General features: G+C 35.6%; 1 protein-coding gene across 1 annotated transcript in view; it reads right to left on the minus strand.

Moving 5' to 3' along the window:
- Nucleotides 1-440: 440 nt before the first annotated feature.
- Nucleotides 441-17,214, minus strand: part of LOC114365557 (uncharacterized) — a 53,347-nt gene continuing 36,573 nt past the window's right edge. The window contains exons 5-7 of the mRNA XM_028322160.1: nt 6,183-6,316; nt 1,824-2,241; nt 441-1,487 (exon numbers count right to left, since the gene is read on the minus strand). Coding sequence (XP_028177961.1) covers nt 1,420-1,487; nt 1,824-2,241; nt 6,183-6,316 — 620 coding nt within the window. The 3' untranslated portion in view covers nt 441-1,419. The remainder of the gene's footprint in view (nt 1,488-1,823; nt 2,242-6,182; nt 6,317-17,214) is intronic.

Below are 17,214 nucleotides of genomic sequence, written 5' to 3' on the forward strand. Positions count from 1 at the left end.
ATACGTCATAGCTGATTCGAGTAATCCGTTTCCAGGGAGCGCAACTGCTCAATAAATGATTTTCTCCATAATGGCGAGACTTTCTGTGTTTATTGTGGACCCCATCCCCGGAGATGATTGATTGGGGATTATGTGGAACTCTTCCAATGGGGAATTACCGATTTATTTTTATGTGTAGTGGGGAATATTGTCTTATTATTGTGAGCATTTTATGGGTTAAGTGGGGTTTGTATCATATTAATGGCCTGTGGTATGGTGCATAGATATTTCGTTATCGTACGAAATTCTAAGCTAGCGTAGTGAATCCGAAATAAGTTTGCTGATATCTTTTGTTTCATGTTTGCCAGTGTACCATTTATTGTAATCTAATAATATACAAATTGTTTCATCAACATTTTCATAATTTATTTCACTGAGATAACAGAAATTAAACTCGCAAAACGAAGATCCAACATCCTTTTATTTATCTCTATTCCTTTGAAATAATTTACAGCAATACATTTATCTATTATTTACATGGCTTAACAATCAACATCAGTGGAACCATAAGTAAATAACTCTATTTTAAACTATAGATAAAAATAGCAGATCTTAAACAAAAAGTAACCTATTCTTAAAATTCGTTTAAAGTGAGAAGTAATTCTCATAATTTAATTATTTTTTCTGATTAATTTGTCTAAAGACATTACCTAATGTAGATTGTTAATAATGTTTCTTCAGAGAGAGAGCGAGAGAGAATGCATTCCTCAAGATAATATTACCAAATCAATTGAAATTAAAGTTTAGAAATAAGTCATCAGTCTTTCGAAAGGGTGAGATTCTTCTGCACTAACCATAGCTTCATTTTTTTTCTAAATTCCTCCTCCAAGTTGTACTAAAATTCAATAAATTTTGCTAGTTATTAACAGATACATTACTTTAATTTGCAAGAAACGGAGTTAGTTATCTATTTGTTTTACAAACAAACCTTATCACATTTATATTTCTTAATTATTACATAGCTTATATAACCTACACCTGTCTTAGAATATAATATAAATTTTGGCCATTTTGACCTACCTCTAATGCATTTTTGATAGTCTGAAATCTGGATTTAGAAACTCATGCGTTAAAAAATCGTGTATTTTTACATAAATGAAGTTTGTGCCTTAGGTACTGGCAAAATGAAATAACCCAGTGAAAATTGGTAACTTATAGTTCACATCTTGAATATAGATAAGTGGTTAACCAGCTTTAAGACTCATTAAAATGGCATTAAAATCTATTTAGTATTAACAATTCTGCTTTAGTTTATACATGACCTATCGGAAGATAAATTCTTACAGTTGGATATGTTCGATGAGTTTGTACAAAATGAAATGTTTTTACAAGTTCTGGTAATTTACGTTTGTACTTAATTAATAAATATTAGTTAACGAACTACCGGATATTGTACAAAAATGGCACTAGAGAGGCTACTATCCGCAGAGTACTGCACGAAATTGTATCTGAAACAAAAAGAGTAAAATTAAATTTCGAGTGAAAAATTAGAATAGGATTTGATAAGAAAATTCAGATATGAATTACGCACTTGTCGTACTGTTTGCTTACATAGTAACAGTTGTGAAAAACGAAAAAAAAATACGTTTATTATCCCCAAAACGAATCTGTTTGTAAGCGAAATAACTAATCCAATCACACGGATCATTCATAATCCAAACCCATATCTCTATCTAAATCCGGACATTACCAGATGATTCCATTTAACCGTAATATGGGAAACAAAATGTTACCGAATTAAACACGCTTTACTGGGCCAGCAGTCCAATATCCATTTCACTTACCTATTGCACTATTACGGACTCCTAACACCGAAGCAACTTCTGGCTGCTCCATATCGAATATTAGTTCGGAACGTGCCGCGTACAAGTTGTATATGCTAGCTATACAGGTCAGCCGCAGGCTGCCTCTCTCGAAGGCCTCGTTGCGAACGATAAAAGTCACCTCGCCCACCGACGGCAGCCGGTTATCAGGCCCTGTCCTTTCAAACACGGGCTTCAGGCTCTCCTTCGGAGGCCGCCTTATCTCCTCTTTATGCAGATTTATGTAGGTCTCGTCCAAATACTGGATGTTGCTATCGTCGTGGAATATATTGAAGCCCAAGTCGTCGTCTGGGAGATCGGTAGTAGTGGTCTCGGCTTTTGGAGGCGGGTCCCACTTGAACCATTGCGGTAGTTCGTGCACATACGATTCCATGTCGATCTGTAAGCAAAAATATATTGTAAATACTAGAATAAAGTTCACTGTATTTGGAAATGAAATCGAAATAACTTATGTATCGCTAAAACTTTTTCTATTGAAATCGGTTTGATTGTAGTTTCAGGCTGTGAAGCTGGGCTTGGCTTATGGCTAGTAAAATATTTGAAAGGTATAAAGGTTTATCGTTGCCGCTGGGAATCGGGTTCGGAAAGCTACCAACTAAACTTCTCAACATTTCCCTATATTGTGAAATTGGTTTTGGACTTTACATCAATAAGTTACGGCACATTTTCCCTCAACTGACTTTAGAGAATAGAATCTATACTTTCGTCTTAAGTACCTGCTTATACTATAATCTGGAATCAATGACGTTGTACATAAATATATCCATAGTTATTTTCGTTGTAGAGTCATGGGAGTTGGTTAAAAGGTATTTTTACAAAACGAATTCCTAGTCCAAACTAAGCCGAGTATAATGTACCTATTGACACACTTTACGGAATGAGGCCAATTCCGCAATAGATGTCAGATGAGCCAAGAGAGAAAATTGCTGAAAGTGTTCCGCCTAGAGCGGCTTCTGATTAAACTTGCCGCGTGATTCAGAATATTATAGTACCTATATTCAACTGCGGATTTTTTGTATTCACTTACACTCGCAAGAATCGTATAGGTACTGTATCGTTCGAATCGTAGGTAATGCTGTCGTAGCAGCGTACCGTAGCATCGTAGCTACGGGTTGTGGCGTTACTACGAAAGTAAGGTTTACGGAAGACACAAACATTTTGAGGTTACCTTCGTATTATGTGCATAATAGCAGTGTATGCAAAGGGATTGGAAATATAAGAGCAAATGTCTCTCATGCTGAACACAGCCCTATGCTGGTAGTAAACTTGAATAGTACTCAAATAATAGACATTTTGGCACACTTTCAGCAGAGCGGGTACGAGAACCATCGCAGATGTGATCCCAGCCAGATAAAGGGGTTCGCTAAAAGCTTATCTAGCTCAGAGTTGCTTTGTGATTAATGAACACGCCTACGCAGCGGGCAGCGAGCAAAAACAACACTAGCGTCAAAGTGAAGTAAGTAGGTACGCCATTGTTCTCCCGTGGACATCTGGTGAATCTGCTTTGTCTGTCCATCGCGTACACTCAAAATAACTTTTTGCGCGTGTACGCTTTCGGATTTTGAGCATTCAAAAGGACGGAACTGATCTACCAACAGCAATAAACTAATGAATAAATATAATGTAAAAATACAAATAGGAATTGATGCTACTTTTCACATCATCTATATATATAAAAGAAAGTCGTGTTAGTTACTTCGCTTATAACTCAAGAACGGCTGAACCGATTTAGCTGAAAATTGTCAGGGAGGTAGTTTAGAGCCAGGAGAAGGACATAGGATACTTTTTATCCCGTTCGAAATTAAAAAAGTCTGCTTATTTATTGCCATTAAGGCGGAACAAAGTTCGCCGGGTCAGCTAGTTTTGTAAATAAAATCCACAATCCTAAGAAATTGAATAAAATATTGGGTACGTAATTAAAATTAAATCTAGGTTTGAGAACGGCGCCTTTCCAGTTTTAGGCGTGTTTGTTTAAAAACAGCGCTTCATTGTTCTTGTTAGCTACGAGCATAATAGGTCAGAATTCCTTTCAGGTAAGTTATTTTCATGTTTTATTTCCCTGAACAAGCTTATTTATCCCACTGTTTAGTTGTAAGCGCAAAGTACAAACTGGGGACATTTTCTTGTGACCGCTTTTCTCTCGGTAAATATATTGAATTTTAAAGTTTTAAACCAGTAGAATATTTACTGGTAAACGAGAAAAGAATGTAGCTTCGTACAAGAGAGATAGTTACTGTCTTCCGCAGAAAAATCAAGTAACGTTCCGGCTAGCCCGAGCTTAAAAAGTGCGGAATAAAGTCATTGTGCTATAAAATAAGAAAATTATGTTTCCGTTTGTGAGAAATAATAGTAGAATAAATAGAAACAAAGTTGATTACGAGTGAAATAAAATTTTCAACGAGTAAGATTAATAAATCGAAATATTTTCAATTAAAGTTTATTTGAATTATTTATGTAGCGTTTACTAAGTCGATCCAATAAACTTTTTCGCTAATTATTTAATTAGTAGGTAAAGTTAGAAGCTGTCATTAATTATCTTATCCACTTGCCATTTTGTTGACATACTTTTACCGCCGAGTATGTTCATTCAAGCGCGCTTGCAGGCTCGCTCAAAGCATATTAGATGGTAGCAGTAAGATGCTTGCTACATGCCATGCTTTCACGGCACTGCTGCTAATGTCCACTCAACCTACTGACCTTAATTTTGACAACATATTACGGAATAGCTCTTCCATGCTGCTAGTACTTTATTTTAAAACCTGCCTTCGCGAATTGTTAAGCTACTGTTAAACATTCTGTTATTATAAGAGGTTTTATTATGGGATTATGTAGTACTCTATCTGTTACGGTTCAATGATCTTGTTTTCAATAAAATAAACATAATTATACTGGTATGTATTTATTGCTCAATATCATAAATGGTTTTCATTCAGATTTTTTAAGCACAAAAATACGAGTAGAGATCAAAATTCTAAAAAAGCTTTTGACAATGGAGATCCGGCGTTTTTTTGTAAAAAATATCATCTAGAAAGATTTAAAAACATCAATGTGTAACTTGTGAATAAAGTACCTACCTAGGATTTATTTTTAAAAATTCATGAATAAAATATTTTCCTTTAAAACTTGCGATGCAAATTATGTGACCTTTATACGAAATCGCGAGTCTGGCCGACCTGCCATTCGCACTCCTGGAATTGCAAATGCTCATACATTGCGACTTTTAGTTTTCTTCTCTATTTATTCCAGCTAGAATACATTCCTGTGATAATATCTGAGCTTTGCCAGCAATTTTACCTTAGCGTCGGATATATTCTCGGAATATTTTTTGCCACTGGCAGTAAACAATTACGGGAGAAGGCTTCAGGAAAAGACGCAATAATAATGTCAATATTTTTTACCCGACCCAGAGCTGTCGATAATGTGCGCGCATAATACGTAAGCGGCTGGAGATTAGCCTCCACTAATGCTCTCATATATTGACTACGGACGCTTAGATACGGATTATTTAGAGACGATTCGTCTGCCTTTCATTAGATTGCCTGCGTTGATTTACTTTTATCACAACAATCTCATGGAGCGTATCAACAAGGGCAATCCGTAATTTGACCCGTCATACTGAGTTAACATTCATAAACCGATACACATGGAACTTGAGCTTTTTTCATTTCGCTTTGATCTTTTGTGCCATTTATGAAGATAAATCGATAGACTGCGTGGGTGAAGCTCCTCCTATTCTAGTCTATTAAATTGTTATTTGACCGCTTTAAGCCCACAGGTTTTGCCACAATACTATACCTACTTCGGAAGAGTTATATACAGGGTGACTATTATGATTTTTTCCATACAAAGATAATTAAATAGGTTGCATATTATTATACCTGTACCTATTATAATTCCTTAATAGGATGTTCACTCACAACAAGTCACTCGTATAAAATAACTTGCCAGAACACGAGACATAACTGCAGTTCACACTGTTATGTCCGTTTCAAAGTTTTTTATACCATTTTATTTTCGATAGTTTTTTCCTCGATGTCCGATATACTTCTAAATATGAGTGCGTTCATACACATGTCACAATTCCAGGTAAAAGATACATTATGGTGTTATTTTAAAAATAAATGTAAATGTTTTTCCTCGATATTTTATTGAAGAGAGCGAAATAAAAAGCCTCGTGTTGCTGTTTTAAGGTATCTGTAATTTTTTTCTTGTCCTTGGACAGTAAACGTTGTGAACTAGCGACAAATCAGAAATCGTCGTCAATATACATACAGACAGGGCCTTCATATAATCTAGGTCTAGGGTAAGTTTCAAGTTTACCTCTCTTCCATTGAGTGCGAAGGTGAGGTTGACAGGAGGGTAGGCAGGAGGCGACGCACACGTGGCCCGCAGCGTCGAGCCCACGCCGTACCACGACCGGTCCGACACCAGCTTCGGGCCCCACTCCGGTGGTTCTACAACAAATGCCGATTTGTTATTATGATGGAATGAAAGAAAGTTATTTTTTTTTAAGAATATCTATTAGTAATTTATAATGCACTAATTATTGGTCCCGTACTAAGCTAAATACGCTTGGATATGAGTGGATTCACCACAATACTGCCGTGCTAGCGATATCAGCAATAACTCTATTTTTTGGCAAAACTATAATGAGCTCTATTTCAATGAGCTGACGGCAATGTTTCATCTTACGGCCTTTTCCCTTTTTTCGCAATCTCTGTCCAATTAATGAGAATAATGAGAACAAAAATACTTCTACTCTATCGATACTGCAATACTTAAATTAGCGCCAATGGACGTCATTGTATTGACACCTTATTTTTTAAAAGTATCCACTGACTATTGTGTCATATCTTCCTTATCAATATTTTTTATGATTTACATACAATATTGATTTAAAAAAGATATACGCCTAGTAATTATCTCACTAACATGAATCAGATTATTGAAATATTTTCAGAAAAACGTATTCTTAATTCTTGATAACGAATTAAAACAATTTGATCGACGATCGATATCTGCGCTAATCTCTTAAAATTACATGACGTTTTCCTGCACGTGCATGCAATGAATACTTACTGGCATTTACTAGTTTATTATTTGAACCATTTGCATTCCTTAAAAAAAGTGATAAGATCAATAATTGATCTTATTTATAAGCCAAAATAGGCCCAAATTATAAATCGTTTATAATTTGGGCCAACATCTTGCTAATTATTGGCTTACAAACGAGCTATAACCAACTTATTGAGTTACCCTTGTTATAGAAGGGCTCTTAGATGGACGAGACTTAATTAATATACTGAGTAGACTTTATACTTTATCCTGCAAACTTGGTCATTGACTGATTACTTTCCGCGAGTTTTCTTGGATTGTGTGACAACAATTTAAAGTTACAAAACGATCTAANCGTACCGCAGATTTGCCATGCAAATGTGCCAGTGAGTACTAATCTGCGCGACTTGTGTCACCCCCTGATGCTTGGCACCCGGGGCGGACCGCCCCCACCGCCCCCCCCTTACGCCGCTACTGCAATGGCACCAATCCAATAGGTTTCAAGACACGATTGTTTCTATGAATTTTTATTTCAATAGCAGCCTACCTTAATTTATTGGTTTCAATGGAATCTAATTGACTTTATAAAGCTAAGTAATTGCAGTATTTGTTGTTAGAATGTTGTAAATTACCCACGTGTAGGTATTTATTTATTACACTTAATGCGTCTGTCTCTTTATTTTGTTTTAGTTTTTTTTATTACCATGTGCCACTGTTAATAAATAAATTTTTCTTTATTTCTTTCTGCAATAACTTAAGAATAACATAAGAATCGAAAGGACTTTTAGAATTTAATTTAATTCCGCTCTAATATTCTGACTATCCCCCAGGCTACAGGAGAGCAAATTTAAATTACATCAAAGGGTTTTTCATATTTTCAATAACCAGATATTAACGACAACCCGTTCTGTAACGTTAAAACAATTTTCGGTTTTATGTATTATTACCATTACGCGGAGTGAGAGCAAGATGAAATGCTCAGTATTTTCCCGCACTTTATTAAATACGGCATATACGTTAAATCTTTTTCTTGTTTCCTTATTTTTCCAATCTCATTTCAAAATATTACCTTACGAGTAAGTACCTAATGAATTATTTATATACTTTTCAATTGTTTTCCAGTTGTGGGGCAAGACTGAACATCTGTGAGCGCTTATTTCCGTGGGAAGCTGATTCTTTTATGAAGTTAGACATGATCAAAATAAAACGATAATAGTTCTTAAGCAAGATGGACAGTAATGGAATTCAATAAGTACGAGTATGTATTATCTCAACTAACTCATTCATAACAGTAACGTATTATAAAGTCTAATATTTTACATTGTTTTCATACTAATTGTAACGTGGAGGAAAACCGTGTGGCTTTTATAACGTGCCTATATTCAAAGCCATCGAGGAACAATTTGATCATTCATTTTACACACTCGTACTTATTCATAGATATCGAAGCAATCTGTCCCATTTAACAATAGCAGTTATTGTAACCAATTTAAAAGCTTAACAAAAGAATTGATAACGTGAAATGTGAATGAAACTTCACACTAGTAATAAACTACAAAACCTATTTCACTACGTGGCTTTTCTACGAGCCATTTTTATCCGCGTAATACCGCAAAAGGCTGTTGGAGGGATGAAAGCAAGGCAGGTTTATTCTTCAGCTAGATTCATTTCTAGCTTTGTAGTTATAAATAGTTTCTGGTATTATCAAAAACTCAAACATTTTACTTTCTTTTTGAATTTACATTCACTTTATTATAATAATATTTTAGAAAGTTGTTTGAGAAAAAAAACCCAGGAAAACATCTTCGGGTTTTAGTTTGGGTGTTAATAGAAACATCATTAAATTCTAACCTCCATTTAGATCCAACTTTTAGAACCAAATTGCTTAGTGAAAGTACCTACCACGCGATAGTATAAAGTGCTTGATGAAATCACTTATCCTGGTTGCCTTTTTAACTAGAAAATGAAGATCAAAAAGAATTCCGAAATATCTTCAGAAGCTGTTACAAATTCCATCCAGGTTTTAAATGTCACTTTCTTGATTTGCACTCTTGACTGGCACTCAGGACACTTGGCCGAATATTATACGAGAGTGGAAGCTCCGAACCCTGCCAACTAATCCGTTTGTCGACACCAGACTCTTGGACAAATGTTTAGTGTTCCGTAGTGGCAAAACTTCTTAGTACAGGCGAGAGCACAACTTAAACACTATGGAGTCTTATGTAGGTAGTTGGATGACGTGCTATTTTACAACTAAAGTTTTAATTCTGATGTGATGTTGTTGACTGTACTTAGAGATAAAATGTTAAACGCAAGAGGCATTGGCGGTCGATTAAGGACGAAGCACACTTATTAACCCGGAAACGGATCGTAACGTAACCGTATCAACTCAGTATACTTTGTATGAAACTACGTACTTCAACGCACACTTATCCGCACCGTAACGTTAACGCCTCGCCTCGCCGTGACCGCGCGGCCAAAAGCGATACGGTTTTGATCCCTTTCCGGGATGATAAGTGTGCTATGACCATAGTGCTATGATCTTTAGTCGACCGCACGACGTTTTTTTTGTTCACTTTCGTTCACGTCTAATTCGATGAACTGTTGCCAGAACAGCGCTTTATTTGCAAAATTTCGTCTATTACAATTATAAGGTGCCGCACCTTGATGTGACGTCGTCTGTATAAGTACTTACTAGCGGTTGATGTACTGTTTGATCAACTGGGATTCTCGTTAATGCTGACATTCTCATATAGAGCACGTTTCACTCGGTTCGGATCTAAAATATTATGTGCGGTAAATATCTTTGGGGTTGCCACCCTCAATATCGATTCGGGCTTTACATGCTCGTATGAAAAGTAATTTTGTATAGAACATAATGAGTAACATTAGGCGCTCTTTTATGAGATACTTAGTTTATGTATCAAACATTAAGTAGAATTTTATCGATTGTACTTGTGACTCGTGAATTAACTAGATTTTCACCTGAGGCAATTGTTAATAAAAGAAAATGTCACATTAAAAAATTACCTACACTGTCGTCGTAAGCGTAGATTGTAGCAAAAAGAAGATAAATGTTAGGCACATTAGTACTACTTGCGTAGGTTTCTCATTTTTGGCGTTCCGTACTACTATGCAAAATGTATCACCTACACAATTTGTTGCCTGTAACGCTAAATTATGTTTAAATCGATAAGTGGCAAATTTAATCTATGTATACTTATAATAAATCTGTAGAGAGGTCAATTCTGTACATGAAATATATTTTCAAAATAACTATCAGGGGGTGATTAGTGATCGATTCTGATGCCAAAAATGCAATCAGTAAAATGTTTGTCTGTCTGTCTGTCTGTATGTTCCTTATAGAAACAAAAACTACTCAACGGATTTTAACAAAGCTTGGTACAATTATTCTTCATACTCCTGGGCAGGTTATAGGATACTTAGGAATTCCCACGGGAACGGGCATTAGAGGGAAAATCCTTTTGTATGAAAAATCTAAACCGCTTAAGTTAGACGCTTGAAATTTGGCAAGCAGGTACCTTAGTAAACTTAAAGCTTAGTTATAACAGGATATTGCAAAATTCCAACGGGAACGGGAATTAGCGAGAAAAAACTTTTGAATGAAAAAAATCTAAGCCACGTAAGGTAGACGCTTGAAATTTGGCATGCAGGTACCTGAGTAAATTTAAAGCTTAGTTACAACAGGATATTGCAAAATTCTCACGGGAACGGGAGTTAGCGGGAAAAAACATTTGTATGAAAAAATCTAAACCGCGTTAGTTAGACGCTTAAAATTTGGCATGCAGGTACCTTAGTAAACTTAAAGCTTAGTTACAACAGGATATTGCAAAATTCCTACGGGAACTGGAATTAGCGGGAAATTCCTTTTGTATGACTGACTCACTGACATACCCACGCACAGCCTAAACGGCTAAACGTAGGCACTTGAAATTTATAAGAGACGTAGCTTGGGTACCGTAGAGGTGCACTAAGAAAGGAATTCCCGAAATTCCCACAGGAACAGGAATTACCGGGAAAATCCTTTTGTATGAAAAATCTAAACCGCTTAAGTTAGACGCTTGAAATTTGGCATGCAGGTCCCTTAGTAAACTTAAAGCTTAGTTACAACAGGATATTGCGAAATTCCAACGGGAACGGGAGTTAGCGGGAAAAAACATTTGTATGAAAAAATCTAAACCGCTTAAGATACTCGTAGATGAAGGGGGCAAAACGGGATCCACGCGTACGAAGTCGCGGGCGGCCGCTAGTATAGAATAAAATAAGGAAAACGGATATCACGGAAATTTATATTTCGTATTTCAATACACTCAAATGAATTTCACCCCAAGTAATAATGCCCCTTTAGGATTATGAGATTTAATCAGAAGACAAGCTTCAAAATACAATAAAGAAAAATACAAAGTTGTGATACTTTAAGAAGAAATGAAAGTAAATAATTTTTTACATTATTTTGCTATATTTTCTAAAATAAATTAAATGTCATTTTACCGAAGCCTATTTTATTATGTGTGAACTGGCATAGTTTTGTAGTCCCAATAAAAACCACAAGCACACGGCACACATTTCAAAGATAAGGATGTTCGATGCAATATTTGATGACGTAGAAGATAAAAATAAAACACTATCAGCGCTCATTTCTTGTGCAGCTAAGTAAAAAGCTAACCATAGACCACCAAATTCAGTAGTTTCAGAAACCCGTTTATAGAGCATGAATCCGCGTAAGCATTCTATCACGGCTAGGCGGCTGTGACGCATTGCATGGTGGCGCATGACCCTAAAAAAACACTACCGAGCGTTCATTTCTTGTGCAGCCATGTAAAAAGCCAACTAGACACCACTAAATTCAGTAGTTTCAGAAGAAACTAAAAAACTCTGGTCTCTGAAACCCGTTTACAGATAATGAATCCGTGGAAGCATTTCTGTCACGGCTGTGACGCATGGCAGGGCAAGGGCCTAATCATTTTAACTACAGATTCCAAAATTAAGAGCATCGTACGTTTGTGACGTGGCACATAATAACACACTACCGAGCGTTCTTCCTTGTGCAGCCATGTAAAAAGCCATACAGAGACCACTAAATTCAGTAGTTTCAGAAACCCGTTTACAGATAATGAATCCGTGTAAGCATTTCTGTCACGGCTGTGACGCATGGCGGGGCATGGGCCTAATCATTTTAACTACAGATTCCAAAATTAAGAGCATCGAACGTTTGTGACGTGGCACATAAAAACACACTCTCGGTAGTGTGTTTTTATGTGCCACCATCTAAAAAGCCAACCACAGACCAAATTCAGTTCGGGAACCCGTTTACAGAGCGTGAATCCATGTAAGCATTTCTGTCACGGCGGTGACGCATGGAGGGGCATGGGCCGTCTTGCAATTTTCGCGGGGCTCACGTATCCAATTGCTGCTAAGTGGCTCAAACTCGTTTATCACTTGCTGTGGTATTATACGTAGAGAATACCACTGAATACTATAGGTGTGCTTGACTGGTTAATTTGATGAGTTAAATGATATAGCAATGTGAAACACATCAAGGGGAACATTACTGATTAAAAAGCACAGTCGTTGAATAATATCGGTGCCAAAAATTTGGTTTTATAAGCCTCGTATAGATGATATTTTGTTTGTTCTAAATAGCAACTTAAATAACTTGTAATATAGTTTATTATTAAGCAGTTTATAATTTTAATGCCTTTGATTGTGTTCACTGGTTTATTCAGGTAGGTGTGTTTTGTTAAAAGGTCTTTGACTTTACAAGCCGTGAGCGTAAAGTAATATAAATTAATTACAGTAATCCAAGTCCTAGAAACTCCTTTATATCACGCTCCAATGCATTTCAGAACAGAACCACAATAAGCAATAACAACTGTTGTTACAGACCCAAGTTTGACTGGAAATTAATTGTTTGGGAGGACTTAGGTAGAATAGTTTGGCAATCGATTGCTTAGCTCAGAGTTATGCCGTACTTAGTTGGGTATCTATACATACATACCCTAATTCCTGAAGTTTCCCATTAAGAACTTAATAATATTCGATAAAGTTATAAATAAAAATTATATTACAATTCAATTTCTAACGATGAATTAAAATATTGATAATGTGATTAAATTATCTATAATTGATCATTCTGTCTGCACGGGACTATTCCCACCTCTCGTTCCCACCACTGCAACTCCTGTGTAGCCAGGATCTACAGCTTGACCGCCACAAAAACCCAACCAATGAAGGTCAAGTTTGTCCCGGGGGAAAGTTAAACTGTCATTGGACCCGCAACGAAATTAATCAGAAGAACATAGGAGGAGTTCGAAATTAAGGTTCGACTTCCCTCCATTGCAAAGCGGATGACAGGTGACAAACAAAGGTTTAAAACCTTTAAGAAAANCACCTATATTTGACCGTTACTATAACGATAACCGGTGCTTTTTGTAATGAGTTTAACAGTAAGGTAAGAATATGATGGTGCAACCCAGCCTAAAAGAACAAAACAAAATATCCTTTAGAATGAGGAATGATTTTCATTTGTTTCGGCTTTTACATTATCCGGGGAGTTATAAACAAAGTATCAACTCGTATTAAACGGAGTAGGTAGATAGACAAAGGGAAACAATGCCCCTGCTCGAGAGGATTGTACTAAACTTCTTACGGAATCTACAAAGTTCCGAGAGATTAAGTCCATTAACAAACTTTCTAGTAAAAACTACAAACTACACTCTGATTTTCCGGGCAGACGGCAGAGTTGGTGTCTTAAAACGAAAATCCAATCTGCAAAGTGTAGGATTGTGTTATAAATTCTGTAATTTTGAGTAAATGCCTAGACACACGTTGTGCAACGAAAAAAATGTAGTAGGACGATATTTTTTTACAGGATATACATTAATCGTGATTTAATTTCTCTATAAAGAATTCAAATATTTAGGTACTGTCAGCAGCACATAAAGAAACAATGTGACATAAAAACGATATAAGTCTCGTGGTAGAGCAGCGTCCCGCAAAACTTTTATGTTCAAGGTACATTTAGGAAATTGAATTTTTTTGGAGGTACACCACACATGAAAAATCAATTTTTAAGTAATTACTTTTATTAGCTATCGGCGCAGTGTAAAAATGTCCAAGGATATCATTTATTTATTTATTATTAGTCTTACCCTTACCCCTTACTTATGTATTTAGTTACTTACTAAAAATAAGTCTAAGGATAATCTTATTTTTCCGAGGCACACCATCTAATGACCACGGTACACCAGTGTGCCGCGGTACACTGTGGTAGAGGATATTTTGCCACAAAAACGCATAGTCTGATGTGCTGTTGACTGTACCTAATCGATTAGGTATATCACAAAGACAATCTAAGTTAATGAACAACGTCATATCGTGTTTACAGCTGTGTCTTGACGTAGTTATTAAAAATAAAAGGCCGATAATGTCGTATGTATAAGATAGATTACCCATACATTCTGCATTATTAATAATTAGTGCGCACATCAACAATCAAATTAGTACCTGCTAATGACTTATCAAGGACATGGAAAGTGCCATTATATCTCCTAGAGACAATACTGCGACATTGTGACGTCAATTGATATTTTAGATACCTAATCAAAGTCATCAGAATATACATAATTATAAATACCTACTTTCTATTGACTAAAGTCTTTTGTACTCTTATTTGTGTGCAATAAAACTTTAAATAAATTGAATAAGTCCAATTGTTTCAAAAACTTAATAATAATACTACACGTTCTTGTTTCAAGATTATAAGAATTTGAAACTAAAGATTGACTGACAATAAATGGTTTAAAAAACTGTTTTTTGGGTTCGATTCTTAGGTAAAAAATTGCCTAGGCACGCAAGTTACAAGTGATCGATCAGATGAGTAATGATGGCTATGTCAAAACGTCTAACAACAAGTACTTATAAAGAAATATATGTGATAAGAAAGAACTTTTTGAATGTAAGTATTAATTGGTAACTTTTTAATGTAAGTGTCTTTACCACAACCGTAAAATACCTCTACATACATAAATGAGTATTCATTACTTTGATGGTGCCCTTACATGTCATCAGTGTATGCTCACATTCATTATCAAGGTTGGGCTTCAGTAGCCATTAAAGGGCGGTAGGGCTAAATAAACCCCTATTCAAATACGGACTCTTAATCCATAATTAATTGTAGAGCTACTTAATTGTAACCAGAATCACTGATTTATTTATGGACAGCTAACATTACATACACAACCAAATGGAATGTGTGTGTAATGGATACATTCATACAAGGTTTCAGTTGCTTTTAAAAACTGCTCTGTGCATACAGGGTAATAGGGAAACTCAACCTTGTTCCTTGAATGGGGTTATACTAGAGATCATTATCAACTAAAATTATGTTATTTATGTTATGATAGCGTAGTTTAAACTAAAATCCAAAATATTAACTAGTGTCAGCTTTCAGCCTGCAATCTAATGCCTCGACTGAATGAAGGGTTTTAGACAATTTTTAGTTGTAATTTTGCTGAGAATATTGGGCATTGTCTAGTAATATTAAATCACTTTCCTTACTAAAGCAAGCGTGAGCAATCTGTCCATTAGCTTTCATATCAGCTTTAAATAAGTCAAGTCATCCTTTCCCCGACAGCTATTAATTTACCATCCAACAAACTGCGCGTCACTAACTTTGAGGCAGGTTTTGAGCTAAATTTTTAGGTTTGTGCTAAATATAGTTTTAAATTTTGATGACGAAAATGCGATATTACTCATTAAAGCCAACCAACATCCATCAAAAACCTGATTTGTATAAGTTTTAGACAAAAACTGTTGAAAAAATTAATGTGGATTATAAATTGTGACAATCAAGACATAGTACCTACCTAATTTCAATAAAATAATTTAATAAATAAAAAAGCTTTTAATGGGCTATTTGACTGAAACCCTGTATAAACGTTATAACACATACATACATACAACATATTTTATACAAGAAAGAATATGTATTCAGGTAAAGTATAAGCATCAAAAGGTCACACAGAGGGAAAGATACTAAAAATAACAGATATCGGCAAAACTTTGTCCATACATTTTGTACGAAATAAGATCCCAACATACTTTTATACTTAACAAAACTTTTTGTTCTGGATGGACGGCCGTCTTGGATTCATTCCATATAGCATCGTTTGCGTCTTTCAGTTCCTGAAAACTGACTTATTTATTGAAGAAAATTAAAGATTTTTCAAATTAATGGCTTCACATTAAAGTGTAAAATACAGCTTTGCAACAATATTTTTATATACTGTTAGAATGACTAAACGGAAGAAAATTTTTACGTCTTGGAAATTAATCCAGACTGTTGGAAACTAAATCATTATTTTTCATGTGCTACAGTGCTTCACTTCACAAAAGCTAACGTAGAAATTATATGTTGCAGCTACTAAAAATGTAGGGCACGTGTTAGATAGTTCTATTGCCAAGATAAAAGCGAGTAAGTTACATTTCTCAATAGATTCAGTAGATATTTTAAATTAATAAACGCTAGGTAGCGGAAAGAAGTCTTCTGCCTGGACAGCATTTTTTTTTTGAAGGGACGCGCGCTGGTAGCTTGAGGAGCTTTTCCAGCTTCACCGGGCAGAGTGGCGAGTACAGAAGGTACTCTAGCCGTTTGGCGATCGTCGGTGCGCGTGCCGACGAGGCCGAGCCTGGACAGCATCCAAGCTACAGCTGTTTTGGCGCTCCCGGACCTATGTCGCGTACGTGACTGCAGCTTGGACGTCTGTTTATTTGATTTTTAGCAGAACTACAATTCTTTTGTTGAACGCTGCCGCAATTGGTTTTATTTGGGACATGTTACGTGCAAGAATCACACGTACGTGTCACGTGTTTGGTCAAGTCAAGTTAGTTTTAAATATTAAAAATAAAATATAGATCGTAGTAAAATATTCTAATAAAATTAAAATATCAGTCTTCTCGTAGAAAGACAAAATTTTATCAAGCTTTCCGACCTTCATTGGTCTTGTCTTACGTTCCAATATCAAATCTTATGAATATCGTATTGTATCGTTGCGGCCACTAAATCACTGGCTGTATTTTTTACGCCATTGCCTTAATTTAAGCTAAATAAAAAATCATCGGAGAAGTTTATCTCTAAAGAGGTTGAACACAATTTTCACTATTTTTTAATATTCGAATTTTGACATTCCAAATTCAAATAATTTTGGCTGCCTATGGTGCATTTTGATAAAACGGCAAACAAATGAAAAATAACTCTATTCACAGTTTGTTATTT

Source organism: Ostrinia furnacalis, unplaced genomic scaffold, assembly GCF_004193835.3.
Source record: "Ostrinia furnacalis isolate ACB-3 unplaced genomic scaffold, ASM419383v2 OfSCF7603, whole genome shotgun sequence".
NCBI lineage: Eukaryota > Metazoa > Arthropoda > Insecta > Lepidoptera > Crambidae > Ostrinia > Ostrinia furnacalis.